This window comes from Papilio machaon, chromosome Z (genome assembly GCF_912999745.1).
Source record: "Papilio machaon chromosome Z, ilPapMach1.1, whole genome shotgun sequence".
Taxonomy (NCBI): domain Eukaryota; kingdom Metazoa; phylum Arthropoda; class Insecta; order Lepidoptera; family Papilionidae; genus Papilio; species Papilio machaon.
This window is the reverse complement of record NC_060016.1, coordinates 458,619-477,749: the sequence shown is the minus strand read 5'-3', so window position 1 is coordinate 477,749 and position 19,131 is coordinate 458,619. Positions and strand designations below refer to the sequence as shown.

At 32.9% G+C, this 19,131-nt stretch overlaps 1 protein-coding gene across 2 annotated transcripts in view; it reads left to right on the top strand.

Annotated features, from left to right (window-relative positions):
• Positions 1–19,131, top strand: part of LOC106715939 (dipeptidase 1) — a 36,683-nt gene continuing 17,552 nt past the window's right edge. The window contains exons 1-2 of one of the 2 annotated variants that reach the window (XM_014509339.2): positions 1–245; positions 17,374–17,427. In XM_014509339.2, coding sequence (XP_014364825.2) covers positions 209–245; positions 17,374–17,427 — 91 coding nt within the window. In that variant the 5' untranslated portion in view covers positions 1–208. The remainder of the gene's footprint in view (positions 246–17,373; positions 17,428–19,131) is intronic. The other variant, XM_014509340.2, reaches the window with a different exon arrangement.

The following is a 19,131-nucleotide window of genomic DNA, read 5'->3' as shown; positions in this document are numbered from 1 at the left end:
GAATTCCGAAACACGCCGAGACCGGGTAGCGGTCGGTCTCGCTCGCGTCGCTTCGGCGGTGTTGCGCATCGCGTCTCCACTGCCTGCTGCCTACATTACTCTACTCTAGAGGAGATCGCTCGCAGTCGCACGTCGGTCGCACAGTCGAGCGTCGCACCGCACAGGCACAGTACCCGCGCGCAACCGGTGGTGATAACACGTCGACCACATGCCCGCCGCCCCCGACAACAAACGCAACCAACAAGGTAATTTTTTTCGACATATATTCATGGGTAAAAAAATTCATAATGAATTTTAAAAATATAATAATATTTTTTTGAGTATTGAATATAATTTTTTGAAGTTGAAATGGATAATCGTATGATTATAAATCGTCGAGAAACAGAATGTCTTGAGGGTGCCAAGAAACATTGATTTTATATTTTCCTTGCGAAATGCTTGTGCAAATAATACACATTTTTAATTGTGATGGTTCCAACTCTTTACAAAATATTTAAGAGGATATATCGTTGAATTTTTTTAAGATACAATATCGACTTTTGCTGAAAGCTCATATTATGTGTTGGTAAACAAACTTGATTAGTTTTTTTTAGTTTCTGATGTTCGAATCTGAATCTTATTTATCTAATAATAATAAAAATATAATAATTAGAATAAGTTTTAACTACATTTAACGTAATATTTTATTTTATAATTTGGTTGATAATTAAAAAAGTTTGTAACAACTTCGTAAAAAATTTAAGCCAGGTGTAATTATTACAATAAACATTTCTTATGAAAGTATAATAATGGTTGCGTTTGTTATTTAAACAATTAAATATGAAAACGTTCTCGAATTTGATTCGTTATCGAAAACGTGGCACTGAACTTGATCTTTCGCATTTATTTTTCATGAACTAGCAAAAACACTGCGATAACTAATTATCTTTTTAGTTATCGATCAACTATCGACGTAACATATTGCAATAATATGTTTCTAAACAGTATTAGGTCCGTTTTCATAGGATCTGAAGTTTTCATCCTTTTATATTTTTCATTTTCGGGTGCAACTAGAGTATATAATCCTATCTAGTAATCAAGTAATCTATTCCTAAGATCTATTGTTTCGGGAATTGTAATCTGTAATGTAGAATGGAAACGGATGTTATCGGCCTACCTGCTATTTGTCATTTTAAGGCTTCAATTGCTAATATTAATTCAAATATTATAAAGCGCTTCTTAAATAGTCAGATAAATTATTGATGAATCTTATTTCTAAATTCAAATGATACCAAACAAGAATTGTATAAAGAGCTAAAACAAACCAAAAGTACTACATGCAAAATTAAACTAGTCATCTATTGCGTAGATTCGGATTATGATGTATGTACATATTGGGCATTTATTATATTTTATAATATATATAATTAATACAAATTGATTTTTAAATCATTGAATAAATAATAAATTAAATTTGATTGTTTCAAAGTAGAGCAATATTTATAAATTGTTTTTAATATTACACTACGTATTATTTTAGTATAGTTAGTTATATAGTACTAGCTTTTACCCGCGACTCCGTCCGCGCGGAATAAAAAATAGAAAACGGGGTAAAAATAATCCTATGTCCGTTTCCTGGTTCTAAGCTACCTGCCCACCAATTTTCAGTCAAATCGATTCAGCCGTTCTTGAGTTATAAATGGTGTAACTAACACGACTTTCTTTTATATATATAGATATATAGTACTATATAGGTATATACTATACTATATATAGTTAAGTTATAATAGCAAGATATTGGAAGCCAATAATATCAAATTTTATGCTCTAGTAATTTGCTGTGTTACTGATATGTGGTAAATTTCACACTTGCAAACTAATGACCTAGTTCTGAACCCCTCTTTTCCTTCCGTAGCTCGTACGACGAATATGTACTTTTGAAAACAAATACGTCGCCCTCACCTAATCCACCTCCTAACGTTTTATTTTACAACACCACTTGTTGAATCCAATATAGCTCGCATAAATTCAAGTTATATTTAAGTTTAAAATAATTGATATGACCCGATTGACCACATTACCAAGAAAAAAAAATTACTGATTTTTTTTTTTCAAAATACCGAAAGTTTTCTTTCAAATAGATTCAAAAAGTATCTAATCCATTCGCAATCGAAGATCTTGCATACATACAAATTATTTCTTTAAAATTAAATATTATCAATGAAAACCTTTATAGTTTTCTCACTTGGGTTTCATGGAATTAAGTTATAAAGCCCTATGTTGCCTTTGAGCTATAGCGGCGACCCGCAGACCGCACTATTTGAAGATTGTTATACTCTATTCTCATCAATGCAGTAATTATGCCACCGCCTTCTAAGGTATTATCTGTGTAGTGTTTATCTACATAAATATGTTTAAATCATTAATTATTTTTTAAGAAAGAATATGCTTTTTCACGTCCTTTTTATTTTGTAAACCTTGCATCATTAAGTTTTATATTAAATATGTCAAATGCAGTCAAACAAAATTTTTACTATAGAAAAATTTAACAAAATGTTTAATCATTCCCAGATTACTTTGGAGAATAATCAGGACTAAATGAGTTCGGTGCTGGTTTTTTCTGGCTTGTTTTTAATTATTATGAGTTCAGATTGAAATTTTATTGTTACTGGAATATTTATATTCTTTTTCACTTATTATTATTGAAGATTTCTAAAACTGAAACAACAACTTAAACATACTCTGCAGTTTCAGAACTTATCCTACTACAAATAAACAAACTTTATCCCTTAATAATATTAGTTTAGATTCAGGCTAACTCGCGTCCGCTGTTATTTTGAAAGTGCGAAACCCGCCCTAACCTATTCAAACGGCCACAATACCAGCTAGGTAGCATGTTATGTTATCTAGTTTATAATATTATACGTCTACTACGCAAGCTTTAACCGAATACTTCTACAAAAATGAAATATTTTATAATCCTTTTTTTGTTTTTATTTTTCTGTCCAATGTTGGAAGCGAATGCAAATATGATTGGTAGATAAATATATGTGTGGATGACTAATAATTGCCCGCGACTTCGATTAATACATACAGGGTCGACCTTTCATAGGGAAAATGGATGATTTTCTTTTGCTTTCAACGTATGTTAAACCTATTAAATATATTATAACAGCTAAGAGAGTACTGTTTACTATATTGCATAGATATAGTTCTATTCACAGACCTATGATTTTGTGCTAAAATCTGCTGCAACCAGAGACTCGGTAATTCTATGCGATTTGTCGCCATTTGAGGGTGAGTCGACCGCATTTCTGGATATCGTACCCGTTTGCAACCGCATACAAAGAACTCAATTTAAGAATACAAACTAAACTTGTACCTAAAACTGTTATATTTCTAGACGTCATATTGGTGGGAAGGGCCGATTTAGAAATATCATTAAAAAAAGTATTTCGAAAATCCTAAATGTACAGACCATCAACTGACAAAAAAATTTAACGTTGTAAATTGAACTGATGAAGGAATTGTTTTTAAAATACTTTGCAACAAATATTATGATATGTATTCAACAAATGTGTAACAGAGTTCAATTAATTGTCTAGATATATATTGAAGTGAAGAGGATGCAATTTACTATTGAAAGCGAAGCATCCGATACCGGCGTCAAAGCGATACGGCAAGATAAGTGATCAAAGTAAATTGTTAGGAATATACACAGCTTGGTAAATGACACTATACAATGTCTCGACTATCAACTTGTCCGACCAATTACGGGGTGAACTGTTCTTTATATAAACGATATTAATATACAATTTGAGTTAATTCTCAATAAATAAAATAATTTATAAGTACATTAATACCAATAGTATAAATATATGTCAGTAAGTGTCGGAGAAATTAAGATGATGTGAATTTCAAAAGTATTTTTAATACCTAATAGATAGATTAAGTTTTTTATCCGACGAGGCCAATGATTATAGTGGGTAGGCAAGTATGCATTTTGTATGTCCGTTTCTTTGCCTGAAGAATAAATAGCTAGCCTTATTTCAAAATGTTACGTGTCATTTAGTTAGTTTTCTTTTTCAGATATATTATAAGTGTTATATAAAACGTGTCTGGTTTTTGTTTGTAATATAAAGTGTGGTATAGTTGTGAGAAATGTCCATATCCGGAGGACAACTATTGTTCGAGTCTGTTACACAAGCCAGTCTTCGCCACAATCGATGTCGACGAATCAATATCTATATTGGAGTACATTTCAAAGGCTGTCTAACTGACAGTGATATGAATACAGTTATTCATACACGTTATGTATTCAGAGCTTACTAAATTATACATAGAACATGAGAACCTACGTGCAGCCAAACAATTACCTATATATTCTCTTCCCACATTGAATCGAATATTTTACTGCAAAATATCCTTATTAAACCTGTAATATAGCAGAAGTATTTTGCTGTGGCAACTTTTTAATCTTATTGGATTCCGGGGATCAAATGTTATTTCACATAATTGGGTAGGAAATAAATGTCCTCGACTGTAAATCTCGCGTATACACCCAGTATTTGTACAGATACTTACTCGTATGTGTTTTGTTCGTATTTGCTCATATAATATTCACCATAGGGGGAGATACCACCTCAGGGAGATGTCTCCCTCCCTCATTAAAAATATATCCCCCTTGATAAGCAATAAAGATGTTTTTGAAGTTTGAGATGAAAAGAAACCTTGTTACTGGTAATTGATATACATTTTTTATCTACGCTATTATTATGAATATATAGGTAGAAAAGACTCAGGCTTATACTATCTTCAAATATTTATAGATTAGTGCTTTGAGAAAATTGAGACTCTTTTGCTTTCTTATATATACAATTTCCATGTCACAATATTAGTTACCGTACTCCTCCAAAACGGCTTGACCGATTTTTATGAAATTTTATATTCATATTCAATAGGTCTGAGAATCGGCTACTATCTATTTTTCATACCCCTATTAAGTTTTTTTTTATCATTTTTTATGTCAATTTCTAGAACATCATAAGAAAAACTTTTCAATGTTTCAGGAAAGCATGGGAGACAAAAATATAAACCTTTGATTTAATTTATTAAATATTCCAAAAAGGTTATTTAATAAAGTGTGATAAAGCGCGTAAGGGTTGGCCACATCTCAACTCTACGACAAGTTGGCACATTGTTTATTCCATTAATATTAATCCCGGACATGCTGCTTTCATTAGGAGAGGTAGTGCGGTCAATATGAATAGCAACATAAACTTTTCTATTGAAGTTATGAAAACCTTAAATATTACATAAATATAGTTATTAATACACAATATAACAGTCCATTTGTACTGAACAAATAATTTCCTACACTATTAATATACATCAAAAGATTCTAACAATTTTATTAAAAATATTATTATCATCATCATCAGCTACGTCCCCACTGAGGGGCTCGGAGCCTACCCCAAGTTAGGGGTGACTAGGCCATAGCCAACCACGCTGGCTTAGTGCGGATTGGTTGACTTCACACATATCGTATCATTGAATTTCTTCTCAAATATGTGCAGGTTGCATCACGATGTATTCCTTCACCGTAAGAACGTCAGATAAATGTACATATGTAAATCGAAAATCAAAAAACACATTGGTACATGGCGGGATTCGAACCCAGCCTGCAGATTGCAAGTCAAGTTGTTAACCCTTGAACCACCGACGCTCTCAAAAATATTATATGTATTATGTATTAAAAGGCGTTCAAAAAAGTTATAGAACCTAGGGCCTTTATTCGGTGATTTTTTAACTAAAAACGTGTTCACAAATACATATATTTATGATAAAGTTGTCAGTAATGGTTTAGGCTATAGACAACTTTATTTGGCTATGAAGTTTCACAGCCGCACTCTTAGTCCTTGGTCACTAAGGTAAACCCTTAGCTTTGACGTCTCTTACTAAATCCACACTAAACAGTCCATTACCAACGATGACTGCGGCACTAAATCTATTTTCAATTTGAAATTAGTCATCTGTTTAAACGCTTTCATCAAACGCTTTGCCAAATTAAAGTCAATTTTGGTTCGGGATTTATCGTAGCGGTTTATTAACGTATTGAAATACTGCAATTTCATATATTTTACATAAATACAATATACATTAAAAGGAATAATAAATGATATTCAAAGTGTGATGGATAGCTATCAGTTCAGCTGAACCAAGCCATCGATTTCATTACACTGTATTTTATATTTCGATTGTATCAACAAAAATAATAATAAAAATGTAAGCAATCGCCACCATAGAAGCAGTGGTAGAGGGGGGTGTCACGCCCGACGTGTCAAAAGGCGAGAGAGCACTGGCCTGTAAGAACTTCATGCTCTTTTGAGCAATCGCCTTGAACGTTTGTGTCACTTCCTGATAAATAATTCTCACATCTCCTTTTTTCCTTTCAGTTAAAAATTCAAAGGCAAAAGACGAAGTCATTCGTAAATAAAAAGGTAGCGTAATTACGAGTATATACAATGTAACACGTTTGAATAAAAATCTAATAGTAATAAATCAGATATCTTTAAACTCTTTCCATTAAGTAAAAAGAGTTTTCAATTGTTTTTGTTTAAAAATTTGCCGTAATATCCATAAAACAATTACAATTCTATAGAAAATTTATTGAAATTCTCTACAGTTCGTATTTTGGTTTATATCAAATGCCTTTGTTTTGTTCGAAGGAAGCTTGAAATTTACGTCATGCTTGAGTATTGTTGGTTGCCAAAATTCAAATAGCTTTTAATTTGTCAGAGAGAATGTAATGACAAAGATTTGTGTGACCAGGATTTGTATTCTGAATTCTAAGCTCAGACGTAAAATGTCTCACATGTTTTGCTGTGCCGTTGGTGTGAACTTAACACAGAGTTGTTGGGTCCAGCTTAAAAATATTGTTCAAGGATTGCAACTAATTATGTGCTGCATACAGTAAGTTGTCTCAATATTACAGAATTGAACTTACTAATAGCACTTGATATCAACATCTCTGAGGTTATTACACAATTCAGATTAAAACCATGTCAAAAAGTATTCTGAAACTTTTAAATGTATATCGACTTATGTATTTAACAAATATATATAAATAAGCATACAGAAGCAATTTTAAAGGAAAATGGACGTATAATTTATATTACACAAATTTTCAATCTGAATTCGATACCAATCAAGTCGCAGGCAATTTACGATTGAATGTGTGATTGATTTCCGTGCAAACTTTATCGCAGTGTATATTCTCTACAATATGGCCCTAAAATACTTGCGACGGATAACCAAAAATGAACTTTAATTCAGTAACCTTAAACACAATTTCCATCACCATTAAATTAGGATACATTTTATTCTTAGTTAAAATTCGGTTGTTACAATTTCCTTAAAAAATAAACAAGTAATTTTCAATGTTATTACCTCGTAAGCCAATGAAAGCGCAGCTGACCACGCACATGTTCTCAACATTTATTTATCCTCCGCTTTGCCAAAGCCTTTTCCAATACCTTTCTAAAATATTCTGCCTGTGTCAGAATCAAACCATTTCCACTTTATTACTCATTCGGGCTGAAGAGTGCATACAGGTATTTTTAACTAAAAAAAACCTTAATTTTGAAGAACGCAGCAATAATACAGTACCAAAAATGTTATACGTTACATAACAGCAATTAAATAAGACAAGGGTTTCGATAGGTTTATATTTAATCATCATCTTCCTGGCCTCATCCCACTCACGTGGGGTCGGCCAATGTTTTAAAAACCTTAAAGTTTTGGCTTAATTTTTACAGCCGGCAGCTTGCCTGTCGCTAACCCTACTTGGGAGACATTGTTGGGTTGTCGACAGGCAGGTTTATATTTAATACAAAAAATAATGTTCTTTTTCTGACAAAAAGCAATTATTTTATCCAGCAAACTTGCGCTCCACTGAAGGCGCTCATCTCTGTAACTTTTGACTATTTGTCCAAATAGCTCAGTGTTTAAGACAAAGTTTGTCCTACTTTGAATAACAGAAGCAATAAAAGTTTATTTTGTTGAACATTAAAATTAAACTGTAAAAGGTGTAATGGAAATGCAAAGACTTTGGAATAATTATTACGACAATTTTAATTATAACTTACTAGGTCCCGCCCACGACTCCGTCCGTACGGAATTTAAAAAAACTAGAAAAGTTACCTGAGTGTTCTTCAAGATTGTATGTTTTACATCTGAGCCAAATTTCATCAAGTCCGCTGAGCCGTTCCGGAGATACCTTCTAACAAACATCCATCCAGACTTTCCCATTTAGTATATTAGTAAGATATATGGACATGAGAACAAACACATAAAAGTCCTAAAGACAGAACTTAACTTAACTTTCCTAACAGAAAGAAGCAACACACTACATGAGAATAGATTAAGAGCTAACAATGTTATGCATCATATTTTATACAAGTATATAAGTCATGGTGTTCAAACAGTTTTAATTTAAAAATTTACGATTCCACGATTTTTCATAACGTGGCAAAAGAAGTATTACTTCAAGAAGCTAGAACTGAAGTACAGATGAAAATCTCTCAGCACCTATTAAAAGCTGAAATGATGTTTGTTTTGGAATGGTGCGGTGCATTTCTGAGCCGGTATAAAAATACGCAGTTGACGTTTTATTCGCTATGAAAAAATACTCTCAGGCCCTTATTCCTTTTGATGTTCATTTGAACTTCGCATGTTTTCCCAGTTTACTGATTCTAAGTAATATTTTATTCAATGGGTAAACCAGCATTTACTGAACAATTTAAATCATATTTTGTTTCTGTAAATTATTATATTTTTCAATAAATAGGGTTTTGTATTTCCGAACAAAATATATAACTAAAATTTCGTAAAAAATCTTAAATTCGAATTTGTAATATAAACAAGGATTAAACTAAGTACATTGTCCTTCTGTGTTATTATATTTATTTCCTGTTGAAACTGTATTCAAACTAGCATTGTGAAGAGTGGTCACGTATTTTTGCATTGCATTTTGTGCCGCCTATACTATGGGGAGCGTTCCGTTGAATTGCTTGGAACTATTCCAGCCAATGAGATTCCTTATCACTGATGACGTCACAATTCAAATTTCCGTTTATTCCTCCTTCATTAGTTGGCATTCCAGAACTGTACAGTTTCCAATGAATTTTACGTAAATGTCTTATTTAAAATATCTTTAGAGATTTCAATAAAATATGAAATTGTTTTTTGTAAACACCACCTGTCAGTTAATTGTAGCACCACGCGGAGTTGTAAGTGGTTTTTATTTTTATTATAAAATGAAGTCCAAAGTTATACGGAATAAGATAATATTATAAAGTTGTATGAAAAACGTTAAACAAACATCACTCTAAGAAAAATAACTATAAAGAAAGACTAACTTTCTATCGACTTCAAAATGTATTGAGCTCAAACGATTCTACGATCGCAGCTCGAGATAAATACTCTTGAAGCTTATCTTATTCAAAAGGAGTTTTATTAAGGTTATTTTATTTTTAAATCTTTTTTGATACGTCTATCGTTATATGTATAAACTTTACATTAAATTTCATAACTAACGGCGTAGGAGATATTAATAATTCTTAATAATGTTCTATACTATTATATCGATCTGATACCAAAACATTTAACATAATGTATCAATAGACGGAACAACGCGAATCAAATTATATTCTACAACTTATTACCAGTAGGTAAAATGTCTATTTTGTCAAGCGAGCACGTATGAGCATTTGCGTTTGTAATGTTTCGAATTACCGCTCTATAATTTAATTTATTTTTAAATCTATGTTTAATTTAGTCGACCCCGCCGATCACTGCCAACAACTATCATAAATAATTTATCATTTCACTAAACTTTTATCCTTTAACATCCAAATGCTTCACATAAGCAGAATAATTTATGTTTTATTTTAGTAATAAATTTGTAACATAGCCAGCTATCATGTCTCGTCGTTTGCTGCGCTTTTGCTTCCGGCGTTTGTAACTTAGTTTTTGCTTCCGACTCCCATGTTGACGTTATTAAGATAGCACACTGAAAGGGCGAACTAGTTAACTTTAAATATAGAAGTCCATCGTTTAAAAATGTTTACCTTACAAAGGTATATATTGATATAAGTAGTTCAGTGATCTTTTAAAAGTGTATCTGTGTTACGGGCAAACCCAATAATCAATCCTTGAAATCGATCGAATTATTATTTGAATTACATTGTATTGGAAATCGTGATTGCATCCTATTCTAACGGTATATCAGAATTATCGATAGCTGTGTGTATTCTATGATTAAAAAAAAACAAATGTATTAGAAGAGCAAAAACAGTTCCGCCTCGATTATTGGGTCCAGACGGAAATTATACAAAAATCTTTATTTCGTCGTTGATTTGTAAGTAAAAAATTATGAAAGGTTTTTTTATTCGTAACTGTGTCAAAGTGTGGTGTAGAGTGTTGAGAGGCACTCGAGGTAACAATAACAGTCGGCTCACCGGCAACGCGACAATGTTTTCCGTCCACACAAAGCCGAGCCACCGCTTGGTAAAATTCTATTGTAAATAAAATAAAAAGTAATACTTCAACCGTTAAGAGAGCGTTAAGAATTCCTTATAAACCAAATTCAAGGAATAACGAAAATAAATCTGAAGTTGAGCATCTTCTCAAATATAATATATACTTGCGATATATTATTCATCATCTCCCTGACCTTATCCCACTTACATAGGGACGGTACACCAGGTTTTCGTCCTCCAAATCAATCTGTCTGCCTTCATCTCCATGGTCGACCCCTTCTTGATCATGTCACCTTTCACGCAATCCATCTCTTCCTAGGCCTACCTCGTCCGGTGTACCCCTCCACACTCATACTTAACGTTCTCCTTGCCATATGCGATTCTTCCCTCCTCACGACGCCCATACCACGCTAACCTTTTACATTAATTATAAAACATTACTAAATAACTAGAACTTATTTTCTCTTATTATATTAAAAGGATTAAAATACATATAACGGAAGAGACCGTTCCTAGCTGTTTCTCTTTTGTTTAACATTATCTTCTCAGACATTCTCTGAATACGAACTTATATAGCTTGTTCAATTAACAATCCGATGACGAGGCCGAATCCATATCAAAATTATGTTACTTAAATTGCAAAAATGTTCTGTATAACATTTAAGTAATCATACTAATATTATAAATGCGAAAGTTTAGATGGATCAATGTATGGATGGATAGATTAGATAGATTGTTTGAAGGTATCTCTGGAACAGCTGAACGTATCTTGAAACAATTTGGCACAAGTATAGAACATAGTCTGGAATAACATATAGATTACTTATTAAGTTTATTTTTTATTCCGCGCGGTCGAAGTCGCGGGCGACAGATACTTCTTATGATACAACAAAGAAAGAATTTAACAAAATTATGGTGGCTATAGTTTTACCACCATTCAATTTTTAATCAATATTCATGTTTCACTTCGGTTTTACGAGTATATTTGTTTAGATACTTCGTGCATCGTGATGTGCTTTTGATAATATAAATTAAAAATATTATTTATCTATGATGTTTGTTATAATAGAAATAAAAGCTTACTGGTTAACTTTTCTGATCTTATATTCTGCGAATATAAGCTTTGTTAATCTGTGACATTCACGTCAATTTGCTCATTTGCTGGTGGTCACGTATTCGGAAGGAAAATAACCAAAGAAGAAAATTATTTGTAAAGAATATTGCGATGCAAGATGAAAAGGTTAAATTTACATTTTTTAAAAACTTTCTGCAGTCAATTTTTCGCTAGCTTGCGCCAGAAAAGAGAAGCTATAACGAGAAAAGAGTTGGTAGAAATTCGACTTATAGTTAAATATCGTTGAAAAATCTAGGGATATTTTTTTCGCTTTTAAAACAATTTCACTGCTATGATGCAAAATCTACCTTTTCTATAATACTGAAAACACCTCAAATAAGGGGATTATGATGTCTATGAACAAATAATTTACGTATTAATTCGGCTACTCGTTGATTTATGCATATTTACTTATTTATCATTATCCATGTGAATCTATCGATCGTATTTCCACTAAAACATAACCTAGTACTCAAAATCAAACCTGTTTCAAACGATATACGTATGTAAATAAAACAATGCGAGTGTTTTAGTTCGCTTTGAATTTATTATGTCAATACGCGAACGATTCATTAAACAGTAAAGTGTTTCATGTAACCACAAATCATTAATCAACCTTGTTACGAGGAAAACAATGAGATGCATTATGCGGCTCTAATCGACTCTAACAACATACAGACATATATAAATCAATTAACAACTTATGTACCTCTTAACTCAACTATTACAAACAATTGAATTTCCATTTAAAGATGTGAGAATTAAAGTTCTTGAGAGTGTTTCACCTGCCGAAAGACATGTACAAAACTATGTATTATATCTTCAAATATTCTATTATAAAAATAAGAACCCAAAAAAAGTAAATCCTATATTTATTCTAACAGTACGTAATGTGATTTATGTTTATTGTTTATTAAAGATTATTGATGTGTAAGCAACACCAATAATTGGTATCGATCCCTATGCGAGACGAGATGCGTAGCTTAATGCGATGCCCACAGATAGGACACAGTAGCACGGAGTAATCTACAAATTGTACGTAGGTATATATTTTATACGCTCTAGACAAAAGCGGAGAAAACAAATTCAAAATACGGAGTGCCAAAAGCTACATTTCACCTGAAATTCTTGTCCAGTATTAGTCCTCTTGCCTTCTCATCATTCTCTAAAGAAAATATGGGAAGGGAAAGTACATGTATCGGGGGAAGGGATCTGTACGTCTTCTCCTCGGTCATCATCTAACATTTAACCTATTGCATTATGTCTACGGGAAGCGGTCACCTCGCTATTTAAGCGGTACATACCACTGGCCAAAGTGAAATGCTAAGGCTAGCATGCAAGCTATGATTGTTTTGCTATCAGTGAAGCAAAACTATCAGAACAATGGAATAAATTGTTAAGCATAGGTCCGTTAGCTACGTTACAATGCTTCATAAACTTTAACTTATCATATTAAACACAACTTGTAAAAATTTATCGAGTTATAAATCTTCGTTAGTGCAAGTCGTCACGTTTTATAACCACGGTAACAGAAGAAACTTTCAAACTTTAACTCGAGGCAGTCTGACTGCAGGCGTCACAAAGTCGCGTCTTCCTGATGTTTAACAACTGTAGTTATACTTAAACAACATTAATTAAAAAGTAAACCTTCAATGTAAAAATTATTACGTAGCTAGAGTTTGGTAAATTCTCGAAAGATCTACGCTGACTTACTCCTTGTTGTGTCACTTACTCACTCTATTTTATTATAGTCTCAGGTACATTTAATTTAAGTGTGCTTAACTCATAATATGTATTTAAAAGTGACACGTACGTGCATTAAATTTCCAATATACCAAACCACCGCTTTAATACACTTTTAAAAGTCGAGATCCTTTGAACCCAAAACAATTTTCCGGCAGCCACTTTTTAAAGTGAATGTTCCATTTTTGTTGCATTTCTCTGCCAAATTTAAAGCTTAAAAAGGAGGAGGGTGACATTTTCACAAAGCTCGCGGCTTCCTTTTGCAACAATACATTTTGCCAAGATCATATATCGTACACAACGTAGGGTAATTCGTAGTCGCTACATTCTATTTCTGTACTATTTTGTCTGTATTCGATGTATTTCTTTATTCATAAATGTCGTCTCTTGTTTCTATGAATGTAACGTAACATAAACTAATTAGAAAAAAATACGCAGTAGTACAGTACATTTCAGTAGTACATTTTAGCGCCGTCAGTGGTCCTTCAAATGAGTGAAGGATTACTGGGCTGGATTAGCGATTGGAAACTAGTAGTTCCGTCAGGCTAAATATATATACTTATGTATAGTCGTTTTTCCAATTGGTTTTTAGTAATGTATGTTTATTTTTGTTTTTTTACATAAATGTATTCACTCTACTGTATATTAGTGTAGGTTTGCACAAAATAATTGAAACAATAGAGTATTGTTCAAGCTAACGAAGTACGCAAGCTGCATGGAAACAAAATACATTGTAGTTCATTAAATAACTGACCCATGTGTAACAGTTTCGACAATCCTTTAACAATGTTTTGTTGGAAACATGAGAGAATAATCTCATATTCGACATATTTGTTGAAAGTTCAATTTTAATATGAAAATTCATTTCATAAATTATAATAATAAAGAATGATTTGTTAGTCTCTGTACTCTCTACTCTTTGATATACGATAATGTTATATGCCACCTTAGTATTCCACTATCTTATATATATAAAAGAAAGTCGTGTTAGTTACACTATTTATAACTCAAGAAGGGCTGAATCGATTTGACTGAAAATTTGTGGGCAGGTAGCTTAGAACCAGGAAACGGACATAGGATAATTTTTACCCCGTTTTCTATTTTTTATTCTGCGCGGACGGAGTCGCGGGTAAAAGCTAGTAGAATATAAACAAAAGAAGAGAGAGAATAACGCGGAAAAGTTAACGCAAAAAGTGATGTAACAAAATGAACATTAAAAAAGGATTGTGCTACTGTAGTGTGGATTTCTCATACAAAATTCGGGCGGCAGTACTATTTTACATAATGAGTTTCGTTTTATGAACACTATAATCTTTAGTATTTTTTGTAAATATTTATAATGCAGCGTTGGTTACAAAGTGCAGCAAGGGGTGTCTTATTGTATACAATCTTCGTAGCTATGATGAAGTGAATTGTATATTCATGAGGTACTCTCTCTCAGCGACAACGGCGAGTATTACACGGTATAGATGCGATGTGTACGACTATGCATAACTATCCAATATTACCGTTTTTATTACAGAAAAACATGTACAAAATACGAAAATCGAGTATATAAAATTCTCGTGTCACAGTTTTCGTCACCGTACTCCTCCGAAACGGCTTGACCGATTCTCATGAAATTTTGTGAGCATATTCAGTAGGTCTGAGAATCGGCCAACATCTATACACATCAAAAAAGTCTAAGCAACACATATAAATTTCAATTTTACAATGTGTTTTCGGATTAAATCCTTAGTATTTTCGTACTTTTATTATTTATTAATGCTTTTTTGATATTAAACAACAATTGTTTTTTTTATTTACTTTTTAATAATCTTAATTACCAATAAATACGAGTTAGGAATGTTTGTACGTAGTACAAAGTAAGGTGCCCTAATCAACTAAACTTAAAGTAAAATTTAATGGTTGTACAAAAATTTCATAAATTAATACAAAGTGTGGTCTCCTCTGTTATGGAGAACTTGCTGGCACCGATTATTCATAGAATCGATGAGACTGTTAATGTGATCCTACGGTAATTGCTCCCAATGAAATTTTAGTAAGTCCATCAGTTGTTGGGTTGTTGTCACTCCATCCAAGTCATTTAAAACACGTCTCTGGAGCATGTCCCGTGCATGCTCGATGGGGTTGAGGTCTGGCGATTGTGCAGGCCAAGGCAATACCAGGAAGTTTTCCCTTGCCAAGTACTCCCGTATGTGCAAAGCTGTATGCGAACGCGCATTGTCATGCATCAAGGTGAAATCGAAGCCAAGCGCTTGTGCGAATGGACGGACATAAGGTCTTAGAACATCCTCAACGTAATTTACAGCGTTCATGTTACCATTTACAAAACCGAGCTCTGTTCTTCGGTTCTTCATAATACCCGCCCATACCATAACTGTTAAGTCGTTGTATGGATTCACTTCCTGAAGCCACCTCAGTCTTTCAGTATTTCCAGGACAACGGTACACTCTTACCCTTCTAGTATCAGACTAGAACCCAAATCGAGACACATCGCAAAATAAAATTTTATCCCATTGTTTCCGGGTCCATATAACGTGTTCCCTAAACCATTCATTTCGACGAGCGCGATTCCCGTGACGTATCGGTAGGCACCTAATTGGCCGTCGTGCTCGTAGGCCATACTCATGCAATCGATTTCACACAGTTTGGCAGCTAACAACAACACTACTTGAATTTTGTAGCCTCAAACCTATCTCTCGGGCGGTTAACATCGGCTGGCGTCTTTCAGTCAGTTGTATGTATCGATCTTGCCGTGTTATTGTACACCTTCCTCGACCTGGGTGCTGCTCAGCAGGATCTCCCGTGTTAGTTTAACGCTGATGAACACGGCAAATAACGCTTCTGTTGATACCAAAATACCGAGATACCTGAGATTGAGTTCTTCCTGCTTGCAACATCCCTACAGCTCTCTGCATTTCATCTGCGTTCAAATGACGTCGCTCCATAACGTAAAAAAGTCTCAAAATTCAAATTTGTTCAAAACTTTTTTAATTATTGTTTGAATCTTAAAATTGAAACCGAATACTAAATTTTAACAAGCAAAGAAAACGCTGTAAAATTCGAAGAAATGCATTCGCTTTTGAATTTGTGAAAAAAAAAACAAATGATACTCGATTTTTTTTTCACAACCAGCCAGTATGTCCTATAGATCAAAAAGTTTACATAAGTATTACCTACTTGGTAAAAAAATGATAAAATAATTGATTAATAACTTGAAATAGTATGTGTTGCTTAGACTTTTTTGATGTGTGTATTTTTCATTTTTTTTTTAACTGCGCGCAGACCGAGTCGCGGGCGACAGCTAGTGTTTATATATATAAGGACTATAGAATATTGATTAGTGTTAAACAATGTGTCTATGTATCATAATAATTTGTAACTAAATGGACAAATTAAACCAATTCGGTTCGGTATACTGTCGTTTTAACATAGAAGAATAAATTTAAAGCTCTAACAAGTACAGTGTGATCTCATGTTGGGGGAGGGTGTTCCATCAAATCTCACTAAATCTCGCCGGGGGTGTGTCGGGGTGCAAAATGGAATAAAAACAGCACACGTAATTAATGGCCGCTCCCGTTCTTGTTTGCGCTTAAACAGGATAAAAAAGGTAGAAGTTTTATGTAATTTCTTACTCAATGTACATTTCAATGTTGGTTTCCACTGCCGATACAACATAGGTATCGATTGTATCATTTAGGATTGACGCTGAAATAACACTGAATAAAGGACTTATAGAACGTCAAGGATATCTCACCCGGTGGGAATAAATCAAACTAAATTATGACAGCGCTCTTCTGTCAATGTCAAAAAAGTGTAATAACATCCTTATCGTACTATAACATGTCAAGTTTTTTTCTTATCTGTCTATTTCTATGGTCATGTAGGCTTTTCATATTTTCAAACAGAACTAATTGCTGTTGCAATGCCTCTTTCATCGAGACACATATCTTTTTTTGACTATAGCTAACATTCATTTGCTCTTTGTTTCAGGTGGCACACCTTTTTGGCGTTTAACTATCAAACTGCCTAATTTTGTGACTGCAGGTATGTATCTTAGTGCTTTTATTAATCTAAATAATTTTTATCATGACAAACAGTATAATAATAATGGCTCATTAAACTTTAATAACTAAGGAAAAATTTGTTTTTATACGTCATAATTAGTTTACATTTTAATACATTGTTAAAAGCTCATTCCGTTTTCCAAATTGAATAAATTAATTTGCCGAGTTGATTGCTCGTTTGCTCTACAATTTAACTCCACTGAACTATGAAATCAAATATAAAATGTGGATTATTTAAATGTTGTAAGTAAAACGATATTCACAATACTCCTATATCGAGATTCCAATTAGCGTTTCCCGTTATTTTAACAGCATACTCGATATCAGTAGAGCGCAATAAGCCAATAACAGTCAGCACTGGATTACGATATCCCAATTAATGTCACTTGTAAAACATTTCAATCGGCATAACGTTTGGATTAACAAATAAATAGATTATTAAGGAGTATATCATATTTATTTAACATTTTAATTTCTACTAGTCAAAGTAGTATTCGTGATTTTGAAATACCATTTTTCACTAGTAATTTTCCTATATAACATGCTGTAGCAAAACTGTGACGGCTATAAAAAATGTGAATGTGGCAAAAAACATTATGTCAAATAAAAATAACAATTGTGATTGTGAACAATTAATATTGTCAAGTCAAGTCAACTCTGATGAATAACTTATTGACAATTGTTCAACTTTGCCGCTTGATTAATTTTATGGATTCATAACTGTAAAACACAACTGACTCGACACTAGTATTAATACATATCGCCATCCCTTTCATTATCTTTAACAAAATAGAGACAACAATATGTAACAGAAATGTCATATCATTAAAAATCTACGGTAAACTAAGCACTAAACCCATATTCCAGCCAAATTTAATGATTTTTTTTTTATTGAAAATCTATACCTAAATAAATTTGAAAATAAACGATAACCTTAAATTTAAAAGTACAGAATATATGTGCTAAAAATATGTCACTCGAAAAACACGATTCGTAACGAAATTGTCGACAGATACAAGGTAAAGTGAGGGGGCGTTACAAGCGACACGAGGTGAACTGTTCGGAGCACGAGCCGGCTTTAAATTTTCCGCGAAATCGATGCGACAGTAGCTTTGAGACGACCATTTGAAAGATAGCAGATGTAAGCAATGGTACTATCGAGTTCACAATCTATACGAGCTATTTGTAAAATACGTCTTATTCTATTTTAGTAACGGAAAATGTCTGAGCGAAAAATATGGAGAGATTATATAAGTTACCTACCGCAATGTAGTTTTAAACTCAGTTACGATGTTTTCAGAAAGCCTATAACGTAGTTATAAAATTGTGGATCGCTTGAGGATGCAGTTGATCTTCTAATGTTTAAAAATATCGATATTCCTTCTATATTAACATGAATATATGAACATGAAATATTCTCAGATTTATTACACTAAGAAATGTATTGTGTATATAATTAGGAAGAGTTTTTTTTTTGATCTCGACTCGAAACATAAAGAATTTGAATACGAAAATAACATTTCTTAATAACCCGCTTTGTTACGCATACAAAAACATGATAATTCGGCCGTAGAAATAATTTCCAACGTAGTGTACGCTGGTAAAAACAAGTACGAAAGATCAAAGCAGCTAAATCTACGCCGCGAACATTAAATATTTTGTGTTCTCTTAGCTATAGAGTAGA